Source organism: Cornus florida, unplaced genomic scaffold (genome assembly GCF_030987335.1).
Source record: "Cornus florida cultivar Cherokee Brave unplaced genomic scaffold, ASM3098733v1 CherokeeBrave_3.0.0_Hap2_Chr11, whole genome shotgun sequence".
Taxonomy (NCBI): Eukaryota; Viridiplantae; Streptophyta; class Magnoliopsida; order Cornales; family Cornaceae; genus Cornus; species Cornus florida.
The window spans coordinates 96,746,491-96,769,554 of record NW_026775581.1 but is presented as its reverse complement, the minus strand read 5'-3'; the positions used below and the strand labels follow the sequence as shown (position 1 = coordinate 96,769,554).

General features: G+C 32.0%; 2 protein-coding genes across 3 annotated transcripts; both read left to right on the top strand.

The window, feature by feature from the left end:
- Positions 1 to 300: 300 nt before the first annotated feature.
- LOC132284559 (uncharacterized) lies at positions 301 to 5,640 on the top strand. The gene is made up of 5 exons (XM_059786669.1): positions 301 to 759; positions 870 to 969; positions 1,648 to 1,747; positions 4,013 to 4,101; positions 4,898 to 5,640. Exons 1-5 carry the CDS (start codon positions 597 to 599, stop codon positions 5,169 to 5,171), a joined length of 726 nt encoding a protein of 241 aa, XP_059642652.1. The 5' UTR covers positions 301 to 596; the 3' UTR covers positions 5,172 to 5,640.
- A 12,026-nt stretch (positions 5,641 to 17,666) lies between these two features.
- Positions 17,667 to 21,999, top strand: LOC132285606 (adenine phosphoribosyltransferase 5-like). 2 transcript variants are annotated; one of them, XM_059787794.1, is made up of 7 exons: positions 17,669 to 17,965; positions 18,097 to 18,207; positions 19,970 to 20,062; positions 20,545 to 20,694; positions 20,812 to 20,870; positions 21,193 to 21,264; positions 21,653 to 21,999. In XM_059787794.1, the coding sequence occupies exons 1-6, from the start codon at positions 17,869 to 17,871 to the stop codon at positions 21,247 to 21,249; spliced, it is 567 nt and encodes a 188-aa protein (XP_059643777.1). In that variant the 5' UTR covers positions 17,669 to 17,868; the 3' UTR covers positions 21,250 to 21,264; positions 21,653 to 21,999. The 2 variants fall into 2 exon arrangements, with proteins under 2 accessions (XP_059643778.1, XP_059643777.1); XM_059787795.1 differs by lacking the exon at positions 19,970 to 20,062 and having other exon boundaries at positions 17,667 to 17,965.
- Positions 22,000 to 23,064: the final 1,065 nt, after the last annotated feature.

Here is a 23,064-nt window from a genome sequence, read left to right as displayed (position 1 = left end):
GTAACCTGATTTGTGATTCAGTAAGATAGTTATTAGTTTAAATTATATTCAAAAGCCTCAGCTACAATAAATAATGTACCAAAGGAATATATAACCAATGGAGTTTGTTACTGTGGGGCTCGCCACATGACACTCGTGACAGCCCCCTTGGCTGGCAAAATACTTGTGAGAGTGTTATGGCTAGCTAATGGGCCCCACTTCGATCTTCTCTCCGCTCTCTTTCGGGCCACGTTCGAAATGTAGCCGTTGACTCTATCAAAGCAAACAACTAAGCATTTAAATTTTGGAGCCAATTTCAAGTAATAATACAACTGTTCAGTCGCGAGTATGTAATCTGAGAGTATGTAAAGTTAATACCCTCTGTAACGGTCTCCGCTTTCGAAGCTAAACCATTCGACAAATAAACCCTCTATTTCTCTCTCTAAATTTCTACAGATTCTAGTGAATCTGGACAGATCAAAACCATAAACCCTAAAATGTTGAATGTTTCTCTCTCTTACACACATAACTTCTCTCTAGATTTTCGTCAAACCAGAATTCTTTGAAGCTGCGATCAAAGGAACCAGTATAGGGTTTTTAGTGTTAGAAACAGAGGGATGGTCAGGATTATGCCAAGCATTGACCACGGCAATCGAAACCCTAGGGCTTTTTCTTCATTGTCGCTTAACTCTGGCATCTTACCTCGAAGTTTCTCGTACCACAAGCTTCCTCAACAGCATCTCAAGCTCTCTGTTTTCAAATTGGATGGCTCTTCATTTGGTAATCAGCATATATATATATACATATATATATATTATTTTTTGCCCTTCTTGCTATTGTTGTTGTTGGATGGTTCGTTGTCGATTCGATTGCAATTTTGAATGTTTCAGATGTTCATATTTCGAGGAACGCCACGGTTGCCGAGCTTAAGGTAGCAGTAGAGGGTTTATTTACTTCATCACCAAGGGAGGGTCAAGAGAAGATTTCATGGTATAGTTATAGTTAAATTATACATTAACAATTCATTTGGTACTATGTGCAAACACACACACACACACACATATGTACATGTATTTTATGTGTATGTACATTTGCTAAAGGGGCAATAGTATTCCAAATTGCTGAAACGACATGCCTGTTGTCCTTCAAGTTTGTTAATATACCAATGGTACGCTGTGCATCCCCTGCAAATCATCAAAAACTAATGTTTTGTTATCTAGAAATGGAGCATTGGAGAAAAGTACAAGTCATCGTCAAAAACTAATGTTTTATTAGGATTTTATCAAATGAAATTGTTTAAATTATCTATTGTTAAGGCTTGATTGGACATCCCATGATTTGAATGTCCCCATATACAACATACCTTGCATAATTTGGAAAAGTAGGGCATTTCGATATATTTATTCAAACATGGCCATTTCAGGTTTAATTGAAATGACAAAATTCAAGATGTCAAACATCTTTTTTGAGATGGTTATAGTTTCCTATTAAGATGATTTATTTTTACTACTGAAATGATGTCTGAAAATTAGATGAATCCACAAAAATTCAAGAGGTCATCCAAACAAGCCCTAATTTCTGTTTTGATTGCTGTCATTGTCTCCGTGGACATTTAAGCATGTGCCCTAAATGGCTAAATTACTTTTTTTCCAAATTTGATGGGGGTAGGTCGCATGTATGGGGGCACTTCTGCTTATGCCATGAAGGTCAGAAGCTAGTCAATGAGAAGGCTAATATTCGGAATCTTGGTATCAAGGATGGTGATCAGGTCAGTGCCACGTATTTCTCATGTTCTAGCTTAGCACATTTGTTCGCTGCATTTGCAATTAAGAACTTCTCATACAATTACATGGTAGCATGCCCATACATCTCTTCAAACTGTTTTATTTGCATATTTAAATATAGTTGAGTTCCATATTTCTTAATTGAAAGTTTTGCTACCAAATTATTTGAATAAATGAGAATCTTGTATGGTTTCTGAGACCTAAAAGTTGGAAGAACCTGTTGACTGTGACTCCTCTTAGATAATGGCTGGCTTTATCAACAGCATGTTGAGTAAAGTCCTCTCATAAGGAATGTTACATATATATCAAATATTTAAAAAGCTTATACATATATTGTCATGTTCATTTAGGCAGTATGCATTATTTTTAGTGGTTATATTTTTAATCTACTCTTATGTATTGCCTTTACGTTTTTGCAAGGTTCCTTGAGTTTTTGATTGATATAGATCGGTGAAGGGCCTCCGAAGGGAATAATAAACGTGCTCTGATATTTATGTCACCTTTACATTTTTTTTCTTCTTTTAGTAGTTACCCCTAGTTTTTCCATTCACAGCCAACTACATTTAGATGGTGGGACATTTTCATAACGTGATCCTACCGCTTGGGAAGCTTTGGACTAGTTTCTGTTGAAGTGCATCCATGAAGGGCCTCCAAAGAGAATAATAAACAGACTCTGATATTTATGTCACCTTTACATTTTTTCTGCTTTTACTAGTTTCCCCTAGTTTTTCCATTCACAGCCACTTACATTTAGATGTTGAGACATTATAATAACATGATCCTACCACTCAGGGAGCTTTGGACTAGTTTCCATTGAAGTGCATCCTTGAATGGCAAGGTGTTGCTCATAATATTTAGTAATTAAAGTTCTTAGTATTGCCCACTTGCATTTTAGTGCATAACTTGCATCATTTTTGTGACAGTAACTAAATCAAATCATTTAAGCATGACTAGCTGCAACTTTGGTAAAAGTGAAGAAATATATTAAAATGTGATTTTATCTACTTAATTCTTCTTCCTCCTTTTTCCTTTACCATATCTCCTGCTCTATCATTTCTCATCATTTTTTTTTTACCATTTGCAATCTTTTTGGCCTCCCCTTCATCACTCTTAGCATAAACTGTATTGCCAAATGTGTGGATGCAGTGATGGTTATTCTTTTTACACGAGTATCCAAACTTGTTCACTTCTTTTTATTCTTAACTTGTCATTGCTGCTTTGGCCATTTTTTTAGTATCTACTATCTATCTACCTTTCATATTGGCAATTTTATATTAACTTAGTTAATTAGACTTTTCTTTGCAAATAACTACTATGAAATGTAACCTATGTTGATCTCATTACAAAATTACCTACTAAATTTCTCTTCCTGTTATGGATGTATCTCGTGGATTTGTAACCGTAAACTTGCTTATATTGAAGATGGTCTGAGCCTCCTTTTGGCACTGTTTTGTCAATAATGTTTTGCAACTTCGTGAGTGATGTAGTTCTCCCTTATGATCTGCTCATGCCACTACCTTCTTGGCACTCACTATATTTGTAAAAGTTTTTTGTCTGATGGATGAAATAAAGTCATCAATGCATACAGAGGTCCTGCCTTTTTTTTTTTTTTTTTTTTCCTAGCAAGAAACTCACGCACCCACATGCCCCTATAGGGACTTGAACCCTCAACCTTTTCCTTTGGAAGGCGAGGAAGTACCACTGGGTTACAGCCGTTGGTAGGTCCTGCATATTGAGAGGGTGATTTTTGTTCTCTGGTATGGTGATCATCCATACATTGGCATTGGTAACATAGGCCACTAAGCTGAAGTTCTACAACTTCTAATCAATGTTGGAATCTTCGAGGTCAATGCAAGATTCCTTTATTAGATCAAATGTTTGAACCCTTCTTCAATTTCTCATGTCAAGGATTATGCCTTAGGGTTCATTGTTATTGGTGAATGCAGTGATTTATTGTGGTTACTTTCTTGTCCCTTTGTGCAGTTTTTTTTTTCTTCCTTTTCTCCACTCCCCCAACCCCCCACGTTTGTTTTGTTCTTCTGGGTCCCCTTTCATCAATTTTTTAGCTTTACTTTAATATGCTTATTATTTTTTATTGCAATGTTGCACCATTTGATACTTCTCCCCTCAAGGAAAACCAAAGATATGAAAATTTTATTTTGCTTACCTTGTATTGTTTTGTCTTGCATATATTGAATATGAGATACTGTTTACAATTTTTGATTCTCTTCTTGAAATGTTACCTGCAGCTTCAATTTATCCGGCATATGTCAATAAACTATAAAATAGCGAAACAACGATCTAAAAACCAGAGTGCTGCTTCCAGGCAGTTTGCAATGTAAGACTCTCCTCGGACCTCATGGTTGTTTCTTTGTCATGGTTGCGTACATTAGGAACTTGAACAGATGACTTTTTCTCAACTTGAATGAATTTGAACCAGCCATTGAGACACCCTTATAGTCAGGTCCAGAGATGCATTAGTGTTACTTATCTGGGCATTTTATGCCCAAATTTATGGTGCAGCTCTGTGCTAGATCATTGAGTCCGGGTACGAATACGTTAGGAATGCAATCTATGTGTCAAATGCATGATGCTTGGGGCATCAATTCTCACTGGTTTTATCATTTATTAACTGCCATCGTCATTTCTTAGTGTGGTCCTAATTTCATTGTTGCTGTGAACTTGAGATCCTGGCACTAATAAGATAGTTTTGCCCATAGAGATACCTGATTTCAGGAAAGAATTATCTTCATTGAGCAGTCAGCAGCTTAGTCTTTGAAATTAACCTCAGGCAGACAATATGCAGAATTGAATTACTACACCTTTTGAATCAATTTTTGTAAGAATAGATAGAATGTCAAAAGTGACATGCCATGCATAGTCTGTCATCCATTTACTTTATCAGCTCTACTTTTCCACATAGGATAATTCTCAACTTGACAAAGCATTAGACTTTACATGTGGTTGGCGATTACGAACACTTTTTTCTTTCGCCTTTTATTCTATTTATGGCCATATATATTTTATATATACACACACACACAGTCATTTATTTAACACATATCTTATGATTTCAATTTCATAAAGTTATTCAGTGCTTGCTGAGAAATGGAACTTAAAGCATTCTTTAACAGGTCACAGGGATCAAATGTTCATGAAGAGGGAGAACAGACCACTGTCAATGATAATCATCATAATGATGATCAAGAGAAAATCTCCAGACACCATGATTGCGAAGAAGAGCAGGATGTTATCATGCCAGAATTCAAGCTGGCTCACTTTCTGAAGGGGTGGCTCTCATACTCTAAATTGTGGGGTAGTACAAGAAAGGGTTGTGAAGGCAGGACGCGCCCTTCAAGATTTTCGCTGCATTGTTATGGAGGAAGATCCGGGATGACTCGGCTTTAGGGATGATTAGCAGTTAACGAGTTTGAATAGGGAAGGATCGATCTAGCATAGGAGGATACCCATGGTATAGTAAAGCCTTGGGTAGACATTTTGTTTCCATACGTCTTCGTTAGTAGACTTTTCCTAGCTATGACGGTTGTGACTATATATCATTAGCTTATTTGTATGAAATTTAAAAACTGATACAGGCATGGTCTACACTACCCATACTATTAATTTTGTGCCTTCCATGAAATGACTATAGGAAGAAGAATATCATGATTACACTGGCTTTCGCAGCAGGAATCCGGGTCATGCCATACTAATTGGTAACATTAATTTTGGAAATTTAAAATGAGCTGATAGTGGTTTTGTAGTATTCGTGTTTTGGAGCTCAACCCGTTTAATCCGATTAGACCTGTTAATTCATCGTGTCATAATGTTTGGTGAGATGATTATAATGGCCCTTCCCTTTCATTTTTTTTCCCGTTAGATAGCTCACTGTTTCATTCCATCCGATTGCAAATGTTCCTTTGCACTTCCATTAGGAGGTGGATCTTATATACCGTGAGTTTATTTTGTGGTTATTGCTTCCTATTTTACTTAGAATTGAAAGTCTTTTGACTGTTTTTGCATAGCCAATATACCTAACTTCATAACAAATAAATAAAAAATTGTCATAAAATATATAAGAAGAGAACTATGATCATAAACAATCTCCACGAAAAGATTGTATAAACAGGGGATGTATATAACAGGTACAGGTACATATATAATTATAGTGACTTCCCTTGATAGTTGATACAATCTTTTTACTTTTGATTTTTTTTTATTTTTCTTTTTTATAAAATAAACATGCTGCACTGTGTTTTTAATTGAGTCCATTTCTTGCAGTCATTGTTTGGTTATGATTTGTGTTACCACTTGGAATGAGAGTTGAACAGATATTTTTTTACATGACACTCTGAAATTCAATTTACATTGATTTTATTTTTGCCATGAGGGTGAACTTAAGGAGTTTATGTTTTCCATGACAGAACCATCAATTTTACATTTTTTTTTTCTTTCGTTACAGTTATCATGCTTGAAAAACTGTTGAACGCTAACATTTTCTTTTTATGACTTTTGCTCATATATATTATTAGTATTCAAAATTTGAGAGTGAATTGAAGTTCAACTACCATTTTTCTTTTATGAAAATATGATTCTTCTAATTTCATAATATATTTAAGATATTGGAGTAAATTAAAGTTACCAGAAAATTTCTTCATAAATCTTCACCGTCAGTAACTAAAATTTGAGTTTAGCAAGAGAATATAGAAAATTTAATAATGAAATCGTCAGCAAAGTAAAGAAGAGAACAAACAAAAGGAGAAAACGCAGATAGAAGTAGCAGAAGCGGATGCAATTAGTATTGAGATGATTGATTAATTGCAACTCTTTTTATTATTATATTTTCAAAAACCAATTGGAAAATAGTTGTTTTCAAAAATTGGCAAGATTTCTTGGAACTTCAATGTGAATGTGTCATTTTAATTTTTTTAAACGAAAAGACACTCGTGAAATTATATATCTACAATTCATATTATATGGTAATCTGTATGATTATCTTAGTGAATGTTAATTTAATAAGTTTATGTTGGAATGTGTTCATGTTGGCTAAAGGACTAGATTGAGGTTCTGTTATTAGGGATGGCAACGGGGGCGGGTTTGGGCGGGTGTACCCTCTCCGCCCCCACAACAGTTTAAAAACCCCGCCCCCGTCTCCGTCCAAAACCGTAAAAAAAAATTGGCAAGATTTCTTGGAACTTCAATGTGAATGTGTCATTTTAATTTTTTTAAACGAAAAGACACTCGTGAAATTATATATCTACAATTCATATTATATGGTAGTCTGTATGATTATCTTAGTGAATGTTAATTTAATAAGTTTATGTTGGAATGTGTTCATGTTGGCTAAAGGACTAGATTGAGGTTCTGTTATTAGGGATGGCAACGGGGGCGGGTTTGGGCGGGTGTACCCTCTCCGCCCCCACAACAGTTTAAAAACCCCGCCCCCGTCCCCGTCCAAAACCGTAAAAACGGGGATACTTCCCAACCCATTCCTGTAACCGTTTAATATTTTTACCGCGGGTACCCGCCCCGCCCCGTCCCGTTTAAAACCATAATTTATTTATTGTTGAAATAGATTTACTTTTTTTTTTTTTTTTTCTCTCATCTTCAATTCTTCACCATTGCAAATTTCATTTTAATCAAATTCATTTTTAAACGTTAATATTGTTATATAGGGTACTTAATATATAATAGGAAATATATATACTAATGAAATGTGGGTATTTAAGTAATTTGCATATCTAAACGGGGCGGGGCGGAGCGACCTTTCCCCGCCCCCGCACCAAACCCGCGCGGGTTTTTATTACATCAAACCATCCCCACCCAAATAAGCAAAACGGTCCCCCAAAACTGCTAAAAACGGTGCGGGGTGGGGCCGGTCAAATTGTCATCCTATCTGTTATTGAAACTTAAAGTCCTCTAATTTTCTTCTCAATTTTCTTGTAGTCATTGTTTGGTTCTGATTTGTTACCACTTTCAATGAGATTGAACTAACATTTTTTTTACATGACACTGTGAAATTCAATTTTACATGATTTTAGTTTCGCAATGAGAATGAACTTTAGGAGTTTAGTCCGTCCATGAAAGAACCATCAACTTTACATTCTTTTTTTCTTCTGTTCCCATTTCATGCATAAAAAAACGGATGAAAGCTAATATTTTTTTTATGAGTTTTGCTAATATATATTGTTAGTATCCAAAATTTGAGAGTGAACTGAAATTCAACTATAATTTGTTTTTTTTTATGAAATATGAATGGTGATTACATTTAAGATATTGAAGTAAACTGAAAAAATCAAATCTTGAAGATGGTTAGTTGATTATTATTATTATTATTTTATTATTTTGTGTTCTATGATATTTTAATTTGAGTCTAATGTTATCTTCAAAATTTATTTATTTATTTATTTTTAACAGGAAATAAACAAAGAAAAATTCACCTTCCAAAAAAAGAAAGAATTAAGTAATCAAGTTTCATAATACGAAGTATATTTTACAATGTTATAGAAAATCAAAGAAGATTCCTGTTTGGCTGCATTACAATTTTTGGTATGTAGAGGGGATGAAGCTCTGTTTCCTATTCATGTTTTAATATGAAGAATAATATATGTTAATTCACCAAATTATCACTATTCATGTTTTGACTTTTTTGCATAGCGGATATAACTCACTTATATCTTCATAACAAATAAAACAAAATTTGTCATAAAAAATATAAGAAGATAACTATGATCATAAACAATCTCCATGAAGAGATTGTATGAACAGGGCATGTATATAAGAGGTACATATATAATTATAGTGACTTCCCTTGATAGTTGATACAATCTTACTTTTGATTTTTTTTTTTCTTTTTTATAAAATAAACATGCTGCATTGTTTTTTCAATTGACTTCATTTCTTGTAGTCATTGTTTAGTTATGATTTGTGTTACCACTTGTAATGAGAGTGAACCGACATTTTTTTTACATGACACTGAAATTCAATTTTACATGATTTTATTTTTGCCATGAGAGTAAACTTAAGGAGTTTATGTTTTCCATGACAGAACCATCAATTTTACATACTTTTTTTTTTTCTTCCATTACAGTTACCATGCATGAAAAACTGATGAACACTAACATTTTCTTTTTATGATTTTTGCTCATATATATTATTAGTATTCAAAATTTGAGAGTGCACCGAAGTTCAACTGCCATTTTTCTTTCCTGAAAACATGATTCTACTAATTTCGTTATATATTTAAGATATTGGAGTAAGCTGAAGTTACCAGAAAAATCCTTCATAAATCTTCACCGTAAGTAATTAAAATTTGAGTCTATCAAGAGAAAAATTTAATAATGAAGTTGAGAGAAAAATTTAATAATGAAGTTGCAGCGAAGATGAGAAATGTTCGCGATGCATATGAAAAAGACAGGAAGGATTGGTTGATCGTTCGAACTTCCCAAACACAATATATATCTTTCAAGATTAAAAATTATCACAAACGGATTGAAATTAGTATTCACATGATTGATTAATTGTAACTCTTTTGTATTATTATATTTTCAAAAATCAATTTAAAAATAGTTAGTTTTTAAAAATTTGCAAGTCTTCGAATCTGAATGTGAACATGTCATTATAGTTTTTTTAAAGTGAAAAATTACTCCTGAAATTATATATATATCTAATCTGAATGTCAACTTTTAAAATGAAAAGTTACTCCCAAAATTATATATCCACAATTCCTATTATATGATAGAATGGATGTATGATTAATTATCTTCATACTGAATGTTAATTTAATGGGTTCATGTTGGCTAAAGGAGGAGTGTTTCTGTTATTGAAACTTAAAGCACTCTAATTTCCTTCTCAAATTTCTTGTAGTCATTGCTTGGTTATGATTTGTTACCACTTTCAATGAGAGTGAACTAACATTTTTTTTTCATGACACAGTGAAACTCAATTTTACATGATTTTAGTTTCGCAATGAGAATGAACTTTAGTAGTTTAGTTTGTCCATGAAAGAACCATCAACTTTACATGATTTTTTTCTTCGGTTCCCGTTTTCATGCATAAAAAAACTGATGAAAGCTAATATTTTTTTTATGACTTTTGCTCATATATATTGTTACTATCCAAAATTTGAGATTGAACTGTAATTTATTTTTATTGAAATATGAATGGCTATACATTTAAGTTATTGGAGTAAACTGAAAAAATCAAATCTTGAAGAGGTTAGTTGATTTTTTTTCTTTTTTTTTTTTCATTTTCTGTTATGTGATATTTTAATTTGAGTCTAATGTTATTATTTAAATTTTTTTTAACAGGAAAGAAGCAATGGAAGATTCATTTTGGAAGAAAGAATTAAGTAATCAAGTTTCATAATATATTTTACGTAGTTATGTTATAGAAAATCAAAGAAGATCAGTATTTTACTGCATTACATTTTTGGCATTTTCAATTATCGTTGTTTTAAATCATCTACGAATTATCTGAATAATTATGTAGAGTGGATGAAGCGTTTGGTTCCTATTCATGTTTTGATATGAGGAATAATATATGATAATTCACCAAATTATCACAAATCTAATCGCCAATTTATATGAAATCTGGTGTACAACCATAACCATGTAAACAAATTAAGAGCATACATATTAGACTTTATGGATAGTTGGAACGTGGTATGCAGCATTTTGACATTTTGAGTTACATAACAGAATTTAAGGACTAAAAATATATATTTTTTTGAAAAATTAGAACAATTGATGAAGGAAAAATTGATTCTCTGCCCATTTCTTCACCTCTTCTCTTTGAATGATCTTTCCTCGCTTCTCTCCTCTGGTCTTAAATCTTAACCATTGGCATTCGAGTTAAGTACTTCTTCGATATTGATTTGTCTATAATCATAAATCTTACTCCCTCTCACAAAAAAATAAATAAAAACGTCCACCTTAATTTCTATTTTTGACTGTAACACCCCCTTATCAATGAAAAGTGAAACTTACAAGGTACTCTCTTTCCTTGTTTCTCTCCTCCTGCTTCTAATTGATTGTGATGCACAGAGTTTGAATATGGTCAAGTGAAGTGCTAACAATAAGCTACCTAATTCTTATATTTTGTATGTGCTCTTAAATTTTAACTACTTGTGTCCAAGTCCAGTACTTCTTAGATATTGATTTATTTGCGGTCATAAATATTACTCTCCTCTCTCACCCAAAAAAAAAAAAAAAAAAGATCACCATTGATAAAATTACTATTTTACTAGTAACAAAAACACAAATAACAATCGAATATGTTTGTACTGTGCATAGCATAAACACACGCGTGTATCATCTCAAAACTTGAAAATAACTAGACACTAAGCACTAAGAGACTACCTAAGAGCTAAGACTAGACATGGTTAATTAGTATACAATGCAAAGAAAAGATAACCCCCAATGAAATGACCCAAGACTAAATTAAACGTGGTTATGCAAGAGAAGATTGACAACCCAAATACCCAATGAAATGAGCCTAATCACCACCCTAACTACTAGGGTTATAATATGACATCTAGTTTCCAAAATAGGAGCACAACATTAAAAACAGGGCATGAAATGATCCTAACCACCCTAACCGTTTATTTTGTTAAATCACATCAAAAATCTAACATGAGAAAATGCCAGTCTTGTGGGCCTTCAATCCATGGGTCATTCACATGAACGACTCACAACATGTAGTGGATGATCCACTAGAATACCAAAATTTCACATGGGAAATAGCTTTTCGTTTGCCTAACTTCTAATCTCTCGCTTTCCATCGCATCTTAATTTTAAAATCTTTTGAAAAAACGACCTCATAGATATCTGTACCCTTTGTCTTCAAGTCTTATTCTAAATCAATGTGTTTTTTTTAAAAAAAACAAAAATACATTACACTTGGGTGGGTAGGACTTGCAAGTTGCAAAATTCATTATCATTATTTTAATTGATGGAGACCTAGGTCACGGATGCTCCGGTGGAGATGTCGTGATAGTATCGGATACGTGTCAAATATGAACATATATATCAAAAGTAGGTAGAACATATATGAGAGACGACTAAAAATATTCATAATTTTAAATTTTTTTTTTCCTCAATTACACTAAAAAGATGATTGGATATGCAAGAACACGATTGATTGGATAAGCTTCATAATACAGGATGATAAATTTGTGAATATGTTTTGTATAAAAAAATAATAATAATAATAAAAAAAAAAAATTTGATAGGGGGCTTAGCTCAAATTTTAAAATCTGTTAAAAATAAAAAATTTAGACTTTAAAGCATGACTACTAGAAAAACGTATTTATATATCAAAAAGAAAAAAAACAATATAAGCTTATTCAATTTTTTTCTTTTTTTTTTTTAAAGTCTTGTTATCACTTCTAATATCAAAAATCAAAATGTAAGTCAAATCAAGAATGTGTATGGTATTACTGAGAAATGGAAGAGTTTTTTTTTTTTTGTTTTGTTTTTTTAAAACTGTATATGTATTTATCTTATAGACTTCTATTTTAACTCTCTCTCTCTCTTCTCACCTTTTTCTTATTTTTAAAAAATATTGTCACTTTTTTTATAAATAAAAAATAAAATTTAATTCCAACGGATTGTTTCAAATGGGCAAGTCATTTGGTCTTGATACATGCCTCATAAAGGATCAGAATGTTCAACTCCTCTTGAGTTTTCTCATTGTAATTTTTAAATTAATTAATGCTATTTAATTTATATATTGAATAAAAAAATCATCAAATCCCTCACCTTAAGCATAATTATCCTTATCCATCTAGCTGGTAAAAACGTTATCACATGCTTGTCCTGCTATTAATTTAAAGCTTATTTTGTTGTCGGTCATCTTTGAAGATCTAAACAAAACGTTTGTCACGTTTTCGTTCCAGTGAGAAAATGGTATAACCCTTAGCTATTATGTTATTTATGTTATTTATTTATTTCGGTAAGTAGGCCTATAATGTTATTAATCTTAATTACTTGCTCAAGGGAAACAAAATTCTCTTAGGACATCACAATAACTAACATATACCGTACCAAAATCCTCTAGCACAATTATATGATCTGTTATCTTGGAATAGTTGAAAATTTGAGTCCCACGAAAAATATATTGTAAATAATGAATTTGTGTGATCAAATTGATTCACTCATTCTTCAATATATAGTCCCATTGACTGACGGATTCAAGGGGGGATTTGGGTGTGCTCTAAGGTCACCCAAATTTATTTATTTATTTATTTATTTATTAAATTATACCTAATTTTAGCACAATCAAAAAATAAAAAATTATTACTAATATTAGCTCGCTCGAACAAATATTAATTCACTCCATTGACAATTCCTGAATCGGCCCTGATCCCACTAAAAACATATTATAAATAATGAATTTGTGTGATGAAGTTGATTCACGCATTCTTCAATGGGCTAACTTTAGAAATTAAACTGAAGCTAATCATTGTGTCTTACCCGCATAAAAAGCAATAGGAAAATTAAATCAAAAGGTGGTGAAGAAAAAGGATGAGACATGATAACAATGGCATTGACTTGCTAGTAAAAGGCTAAAATCTTGGAGAGTAGGGATCTTTTTCTGTGTGTCACTTGAACGGTGAGTATTAGAAGTTGTAAAAGAACATGGCCGATCATGACCGTCCAACCAAGAATACATATGTATATATATATGTATATAAATATATGTGGAGCTGTAAGCATGAAAGAAAGGGTGGAGATAGATAATGATCAGAGTGGGGTTGGCTTGATAGCATACGAAGTAATAATCAAGAGATAATGCTTAACATCCACATACACGCGTGCATGTAAACAGTGGTCTTGCACCCTTCAATCATAAGGCAGATAAGTCTTGTAAGGAAACTTCCTCTACTTGCATAGCTCTCATATACTACTGCCCCCATAAACAATCATTCAAGGTTGCCATTAAATGGTAAGGTAAACTAGTGGATTGACCCATAATGCATTGAATTAGAGCTTTAAAATTAAAATTGGATTATTGAATTCAATTCTATTCAGCTGCGCGTTCATTTGTGACTTTCTTTCGATTTAATAAATATTTTTAAGTTTAATTATTATGATTATGATAAGATTATATCATGTTAATCAGCTACTATTCTCTTATGCTTCTTACGGTAGAAAGGAAAAAAATTTAATAAAACAGTGAAAAGAAATGATAGATAAGACATCTTTAAAAAATAGATTATTTCATTCCTTCTTTTTGTTCTGTTAGATGAAAAAGTGAAAAAAAAAAAAAAAAAAAAAAAAAAAAATGACAACTTACTTGTTCATTAATTAAGAGAAAATTTTAAATTATTTTTACCATTATACCATCATTATTTATAGTACCGTAATTGATTAAGGATAGTATTATAATTTAACTTTTTAGAGGAAAATGAATATTAATTTATTTTAATTACATATTAATTAGTACACAAATATTGTTAGAAAAATACATATAAGTGCTGACATAGACGGTTGGAGAAGTTTTTGTTGCATTATATTCATTATTTTATTTGATTTTTTTAATGCAAAATTATTTTAAGAATAGATTCTAATAATTTATCTTTCCATATTTCTTTTTATTCAATTTTGGCCATATAAAAGAAATGTGATCCAGGATAAAAAATGCTTTTCCAGTCATCTTCTCCTTTTGATACCCTTTTTACCTTTTATTTCTAATAAATTTATCTACCAAAAAAGAAAACGCATTATGCCCAAATTTGACATGCAAGTGAGATTGAAAATTTTCTAATTTTTTTTTTTTTTTTCCCTCTTCGAATTTACACGTATCGGTCCCACAATACATATATCATTTAAATTTAAAATGCGATTTTCAAATTCTTGTCAATATCATTATACTTTTAAAGACCGATAATTTTCTAACTAAGTAAAAAAAAATTTAACTAATTCCGTCCCAACTCCACGGATTGCCATCCCAATATCTAATAATAATTTCATTCATATTAATATCTGATATGGGCCATGAATAAGTAGGTACGTCCGCATTGCTCTCTTGTTCAAAACAGATACTACTACTTAGCATTTATGGTGTATCATGTGCATACCTATTCTACAGTACGCATAGATCTCTACGGAATCAAAGAAACATTAGGAATATCCGACCATGATATTAACCATTCAGTCAGTGGGGCCCATGCAAAATCTTGTAATCGAAATTTAAAGATTCGGAAAATTAGTATGATTGGACACTACCACGTTATCACGCATACCGCTTAGAAGTATAGGACTCCTCCAGGACCCCCAATCCCTTGCCTATTGCCACTAGTTCGTTTCAAATTACTAAATTAGCCTCACCTCGCCGTTTATAATCCAGCGTTTGGGTCCGATATAAAGTTGTTGCGTAAATCATTAAAGTTTTGTTCAGCCACATAAAATTATTGCGTAATAATAAAAAGGTAATTGTTGCATCAGCAATTCAAAATTATGATTTAAGAATCTAAAATTGTTGAGTTGGCACAAAACATTACAATTCACATAACACATATTTATTTTTTAAGTTTGAAATTTAAAGAAATACAGTAAGTTTTATCCATGGTCTAGACGAAAAGGTCAACAATGTATTAATATTTGAATTTTATAGGTTGATGCATTAGATTAGCATGGGGTATAAGAATAGAAAATTACTCTCTTCTCGTGATTTTTAAAAGAGACGTTCTTTTTAAAATAAATGGAGTATTAAATAGTGGCACACAATCTAACTGTTCTACAAATATAAATTTAGTATAGTGTATATACATATAATACAAGAAGTTGGGCTTGAATTTAAGGTTAAATTGGGTTGTCCAATTTCAATTGGTTTCACAAGCACTCGATCACAATAGAGGCAAATTCAGTCTCCCATATTTAAGTTGAAAATATATAATCCCTATTATATACTGCTAAAGAGATTGTAGTGACAATACTTATTTATTTTTAATTATGATAAGTTTTTTTTTTCACAATTTTAATTTTTTTAATTCTTTTTAGCAATTCAACAAAGAACAACAAGCACGTTAAAATCGTGCCGTTATTTCTGTGTAATTCATCAGATAACACTGTTCGAGATCAAGTTTCGTCATCCCTCAAAAAAATGTTGACAATATTCCTCAATTAAGAGTGTTTAAAGAAATTTTCAACAACTCGATTCAAAATTAAGTTCTAACGGCCCTTGGATCCGATCAACAAATGAGATCGAATCAGAAGATATTTTCTTTCTTTTGTAAATATGATTCTACTCATCAATTTTTTATTTTATTTTATAAATTAATAAAATTATTGTTTATTTCATATTTCATTCTTTAATTTGCAAGCACGAAATTTATGTGTACAACAAATTTCTTGTTTCGTTCTTTAATTATAATAAGTAACTTACACATTTTTTTTATGATTATTCTTTTATTTTTTATTTTGTTTATTTCTAACAAAACCTACACCCCCAACTTCTATCCATCACTTAAAATACTTGGGGACACACCATTTATTAATATGGTTGATATATTATTAGTCCAAAGTTGAATTGCTAAGAATGTATTCTCTCAATATATAAGGGGGTAAGATCCACGTCATTCATAAATGAAAAAGGGTAACAATCAATCATGAGTACAGTTAGCATTTTTTATTGTTATATCTACCCCCAAATGATTATTTTGTTATTTATCTCACATGGGTGGTAGTTATTAAGATTACACCTATTGTCAAGATTGCAGTCATTGCCACTCAAATTAACTTAAATGGCCATTCAGGATGTATATATATATATGCGTGTGTGTGTGATATAATATAATATTAATATAATAAGCTAATATTATCCATTCCACACAAGTGTGTGGCAAAGAAAATCTCAATATTAGCTTAACTTTAAATATTATTTTATCTAAAACGATTGCTATTGAAATTTGAATATGTTAGTGTGATTGTATCTAAGTTTTTTTTTATTAAATATCACTGATGAGGAGTGAATTTATATGATTTTTAGTGTTATTTGTATTGTAATCATGTTAAGGTATAATTTTAATGTTATTTGTATTGTAATCGTGTTAACTTGATTAACTGTGTTGAATTAATCATAGTGCATTAAATTTTAAAACTCAAACCATTTAACTTAATTAAATTAATTGTGGTATAATCATCTTAGGTCAATCGGAATGGACCCTTTCAGTGTTTCAACCTATCATCTTTGTATGATATTGTAGTAAAATTATTGAGTAATTGCATTTTTTTTATTTTTTATTTGAACACAAGTTTACGTGATAAACTACTTAGGTGTTATTTATTTATTTATTTATTTTTAATTAAGTACATTTGATAATGCAATTTGAATAGCACTAAAAATAATAAACACATTTAAAATGAGGTAAAATATTAATAGTAGAGATATATTGTTTATCACGGCTGAACATTGAAATTAAAAAAAAAAAATTTACTTTTAATTATCACTTTTTTAAATTCACTACTTAATTTTCAATTTTATCAAAAAAAGTAACAAATTCGTGATTAGTGGGGCAAAGGGTCAAAGCGAGACCAGGAGCAATTTGGACTATGAAGGCGTTTACAAAATTTTAATTTTTTTATTATATTTATATATATTAAAAAATAATAATAATAAATTATCAAAGAGTTATGCCCTTAACCTTATTTATTAAACGTCTTACACTTGATAATAATTTCATATTCTTATTTCTAAATGAAACCAACACCAATATATATATATTTTTTGACGTCAATTTACACCACTCTCCATCCTTTCACCATGCAATGGCCCTACTATGATTAAATTTCACATTTATATAAATAAAAAAATACTATGATTAAATTTCACATTTATATAAATAAAAAAATGATTTTTTTTTTCCTTCATAAAAATATTATGGTGTAAGCTTTAAATATGACATGCAATGGCCCTCACTCACAAAAGTCTGAATTTGAAGCAACTGGATCTTCTTCAGTGATGCTTTGGCCAACAAAGATTTGATAAGCGCAACTAGTAACAGACAGTTCCACACACTCTCTCTCTCCCTCTCCTTGCTTAGAGAGAGAAAGCTGGGTTTGAGAAGGAAGGAAATAGACATAGTGGGTCAGTACTGAAGAAGATGGAGATGTTTGCAGGAGAGAATGGGTTACAGGGAGACCCAAGATTGAAGGCCATATCAGAAGCCATTAGGGTCGTCCCTCACTTCCCAAAACCAGGTACTCTTTTTGATGCTACGATATGTGTATGTGTTGTGTATATATTTTGTATCGTATACATCTATATATATGAGGACTTTCATCGAACAGCTTATATACTTAATCTGTGGCTGTTTCTGAGTGTGGCGTAGGAATAATGTTTCAAGACATAACCACGCTGTTATTGGATCACAAGGCGTTCAAGAACACTGTTGACATCTTCGTCGATCGTTACAGAGACATGGGTATCTCTGTTGTTGCTGGTATGTGCTTTTATTTATTTATTTTATTATATTTATATCTTCAGATAAAGAAAATTTTAATGTACTATTCATTTGATTTTCCTTTGCCTTTCGCCTTCATTCCGTGGCAATTGGGCTTTAATTTCCTTCTTTTTTTCGTTTTTGTTTTAATTTGGATTGGAAGAATAAATTTCTTTAACTACTTAGATGTATACTTTTTTTTTTTTTTTCTTTCCAAAATGAAGGCTCCATCTTTTTAGGCCAAAACTTGTTCCATCAAAAGTTCTACGTACAAAAGTTCTCTCTCTCAATAGTGTTTCTATGAGGCTCCATGATTTGTACTTTATCAATCTAGATAGCATTGGGGAGCAACATAGGAGGACATCTTAACATTTTTTGGATTGATTTATTTGTGTTTAAGCTTGTTATCATGTTACAATAAATTTTATTTGTCTACCTTTGGAAATTGTGTTGAGTTATATATGTAATTCTTATAAGTCAACTTGATTTAAAAGTTTCCTTTTTTTTTTTTCCTTTCTGGTTATAGTTTGGTAGAATTCTTTCCAAAATTATTTTCTGTACCATCTGTTTTTCTGCCTGTTATGCTTTAAATTTATCCTTGGTGTAATTTATATGGCTTGATTCATAAAGCCTATCATACATTAAAAGGTAACAAAGTGTAATTTGAGAGAAAAATTGGAGAGGAGAGTGACTTATGGTGCTCTATGGAGTGACTCTTCCACTAGGGGTGGGAGCATGGAAACACATTAGAAAGGGATGGAAATAATTATTGTTTGGATAGCCTGAGACTGTAGAGATAGGGAGATATTTTCTTTGTGCAATTGTTCTTTGGGTTCACCATCCTCTGAGCCTTTTTTTTAATGGATTTTAACTTATAAAAAAATGAGTAATAAAGACAAAAACAAAAAACCACTGCAAAAATTAGATTCATCGCCGAACTTTTTAATAAAAACTAATTTTTACCTTTTAAATCCTAAATGTATACCTATCTCATTTCGAATGACATGAAAGATTATACCTCTTTCATCTGCCGTCAAATGCACACCAAAGGATTCTTACTTTCACGGGAATTGTGTTTTTAAGTTTATAGCTAACTCGGCTATTTGATCAGTGAAAAAAATAGAAAATGTAAATGATGTATATTTGTTGCGGTAAAGTCACTACCAAAGTTTAAACAAACTAGCTACTGGATGAAAAATATATATATATTCCATTTCTGCAGTGACTAGTAGCAGACTGCAAAAGTAATCGGAGCTACATCACAGATTTGAAGTAAACTTTTCAGCCTTTTTTGGCTCCTTTAAGAATAAAATTTTGTAAAGCTAAACCATGTTACCATTACATAAGATTAAACAAAAGAATGGAAAATATGTTTTTGAAATTAGGAAGAAATTCAGGGAAATGAGAGCAAATAATTCCGATATTCAGAAAAGGTGATCCAGAACTATACCCGGATTTGGCATTATGGAGAAGTTTGTATCAGCCTATCAGGCTAAAAAAATGTAAAGAAATTTATGAATTAAAGACGGTTTGATGATGTATTTTGTTATGGAACTCTTTAGAAGAAATACTAAGATTTCCAGTTTAGTCTTTCTGGTTGCCCAATTGGTTTGTCTAAGTCATAAAAACTCTTTTAGTTCTTGATTTTACCTTCTAATATAATATTAGTAGTTGTCTGATAATACAATGCGAAAATCGCCCTTTAAATTGGATCTTACGCATGATGTTTGATGCTTACTCACTGTATCAAATTATATTCTAGGAGTTGAAGCTAGAGGATTTATGTTTGGTCCTTCGATTGCGTTGGCCATTGGTGCAAAATTTGTTCCACTACGTAAACCAAAAAAATTGCCAGGTATACTTTTAGACATTGATTCTGTGTTTATTGAGATATAAGTAGTATAGTCTCTGTGAGCTTGGCAACTTGCAACTTAACCACTAATTTTTATAAAATTGTGGAAATCTCTCTCTCTCTCAAACTATCTGTCTATCTATCTATTGAAATTGATTGAATAACTATTCTGAGAGAAGGAATTTTTATTGTTCAAGGCCAAAGATTAGTTCATTATATATCGCTGTTTTAGTCTATCATTTCTGCTCGGGTTCAGCTTCTATGTGATGCCCAAACAAACCTTAGTATGTGTAGATGATTGAACTTTTGGTGACATATTTCTTAAGCACCAGTTCCATCTTTTCTCCTTTCATTTTTTCTTAATTGAACCACCTTATTTTGCTGTCATGGGTAGGAACTTTGTTATCATGATTAGTTCTTGCCTGTTATGATTGAATATTTTCTGATATATTTAAAATTAAAACTTCTAAATTTTTGTTGTCTAGGAGAAGTCATATCCGAAGCATATGTGCTCGAATATGGTACTGACTGTCTAGAGATGCATACTGCTGCTGTTCAACCTGGGGAACGTGTTTTGGTCATTGATGATTTAGTGGCTACTGGTGGGACCCTATCTGCAGCCATAAGGCTTTTAGGTAAGCTATAGTGGTTCATTACGGCTTTCCTTTATCAGTTCGTTGAGCATATGTACTTCAACTGGTTCCTTAGCTCACTAACAGACTTCTATTATGCTTTAAATTTTTGTTAACTAGAACGTGTTGGGGCTGAGGTAGTTGAATGCGCATGTGTCATTGGGTTGCCAGAGGTCAAGGTAATGCTTCTTAAATTTTTATTTGTATGATTTTTCCTTGTTAGTCACATCTTTCAATCTTAGTTTAAGCTGCTTCCTAGAAATTTCTATTTGTATACTTTTTGATACTTTATAGCGATGAAAACTCATATTGATGATGGTGTTGCATGTTCACGCACATGATCTCTGGTGTGGTAGATTTGTTTTGCTTTAATTTCAATATCTACTAGTCCTTTTCTCATTAAGTTGAGTTTTGTGACTGTCATTTTCAGATCATCCTTTTGAACTAACTGTGGCACAATTGTATTGTTTTAGTATGAATCCATAATTGCATCTTTTGCAGAGACAGTGCAGGCTGAATGGAAAGCCACTATATGTCCTTGTGGAGCCTCGCCAATAATCTATTATTGAGATGGTATTTTTTATTGTTCTCATACTGTCATTTTCAGATCATCCTTTTACTGATTTTTTTCCTGTGATTATATTTTGATATTTCTACTTATCGGGGAATTTTATTTTATTTTTTTATTTTTTATATTTCTGTTCGTAAGCAGCTACTCAATATGCTATCATATTAAACTTTGAGTGAACCAAATATGTATTAATAGTCAGTGCAGCTTTTCTAAGAATCCACTCGGTTTCCTACCATACTAAGAACTCTTTCCTTGCTCCTACTCGGCCACTCACTAGTCATGTTCTTTCAGTCCATCATGGAATATAAATGACATTCTTTATGAAATGGATCTATATGTATGGTGCCATTGTTAATTCTTCTGAGATTTACTTTGAATTTCTCTGTGTAGGGTATATTCTAGGAGCTGCTACAAAAAGGAGCTTTTATGAACACTCGATGGTGGACTTGCTATCACCAGCTCCGCCTGACCTGTTTGTTGGGTGTATATAACTTGGTGATGATTCCTAAAGTCAGGAGTTCAGGGTTCTGTAGAGATTCCAATAAATATGCGATGAGAATATGTTGTAAATGCCGAACTAGGCTTTTAAAGTCATTAGCTTCACATTGAGTGTTACTGTGGCTCAGTGAACAAGCTAGGTTCTGCTTTTAGTCTCCTCCTGTTCAAGGTTTGCAAACTGCAATGCCATTGTTGTATTCTTATCCTTTCAAATGAAATCTATTCGGAAGAATTTGTAATTTCTTTTGTGTGCTACTTCTGTAATTCTAAGCCATTCTAAACCGCAATGATTTGGAGATAATTTGCTACATGTTTTACAAAATAACAGAAAAAGTTATTTGTACTCGTGGGTGAAACAAGGGTTATAGTCTAGTGTATCTCTTCTACTTTGTAAAGACAAAAGTTTAGAGTTTAAGTATCATCCCGACGAAAAAGAGGGTGTGATTTTAAAAAAAAAAAAAAACACTCACCACTGTGACAAACCAGAGGGAGAAAAGAGAAGGCAACTTGATTGAGCAATCCAACCTCACGTATGGTGGATTATATGAAGTCAGCATCCAAGTTCATTGGTGATGACAAGATGAACCCCATATAAGATAGTTTTAGTCCCACCATTTCCTGAAGGAGAGTATGATTATATGCCGCCATATTGGCTTCGTATCAATTCTAACTCCTAACCATGACAGACTGCATTTTGTATTACATTTACCAGGGATGGAGATCATTGTTCTGTGGCTTATGAAGAGAAGTCCAAGAACTTATTATGGTACCAGAACATGGCAAATAAACTCTAATGCTCTGTTTGGTAGAAAGAAAGAAAATTAGATGGAAGGGAGAGAAGAAGAGATGAATAAAACATTTCTAGGGAAGAGATTGCATCCTTCTCTCTTTTTGTTTGGTCGGATGGAAGGGAAGAGAAGGGAATAAGACAATATCTTATTTTGTTTGTTAGGAGAGAATAAAAGAAAGTGCTAATTATATGGAAATTTTGTAATTTAAAAACATTTATAATAGCCTTGTCTTTCTTCTTCCGTGTCTTTCGTGGAGGAATAGAAATTTGTGAAGGAGAAAGGATGACCCAACCATTCTCTTTTCTCTTCTCTCCTTGCCTTCTCTTTATTAAAAGAAGGTTGTTTGTTTCTTCCTTCTTATTTTCTCTCCACCCCTCTTCCTTTCTTCTTACCAAATGGAACATAAATATTTGGATAGAAGAAAGCTGTGATGAGGGCATTTTCCGTGAGGGATTAGGGTCTGTTTTGCCATTTCCCATCAATTTGGCTGGTCAATTTATGATAATTGTCAGT

Bases quoted from the DNA above. Each gene is read 5' to 3' on its own strand.
- LOC132285606 (XM_059787794.1), top strand. From the start codon at position 17,869: ATGGAGATGTTTGCAGGAGAGAATGGGTTACAGGGAGACCCAAGATTG. The intron at 20,695-20,811 runs GTAAGCTATAGT...TTTGTTAACTAG, and splicing joins TGCAGCCATAAGGCTTTTAG to AACGTGTTGGGGCTGAGGTA. The intron at 20,871-21,192 runs GTAATGCTTCTT...CATCTTTTGCAG, and splicing joins TTGGGTTGCCAGAGGTCAAG to AGACAGTGCAGGCTGAATGG.
- LOC132284559 (XM_059786669.1), top strand. From the start codon at position 597: ATGGTCAGGATTATGCCAAGCATTGACCACGGCAATCGAAACCCTAGG. The intron at 970-1,647 runs GTATAGTTATAG...TGATGGGGGTAG, and splicing joins GGTCAAGAGAAGATTTCATG to GTCGCATGTATGGGGGCACT. The intron at 4,102-4,897 runs GTAAGACTCTCC...ATTCTTTAACAG, and splicing joins GCTTCCAGGCAGTTTGCAAT to GTCACAGGGATCAAATGTTC.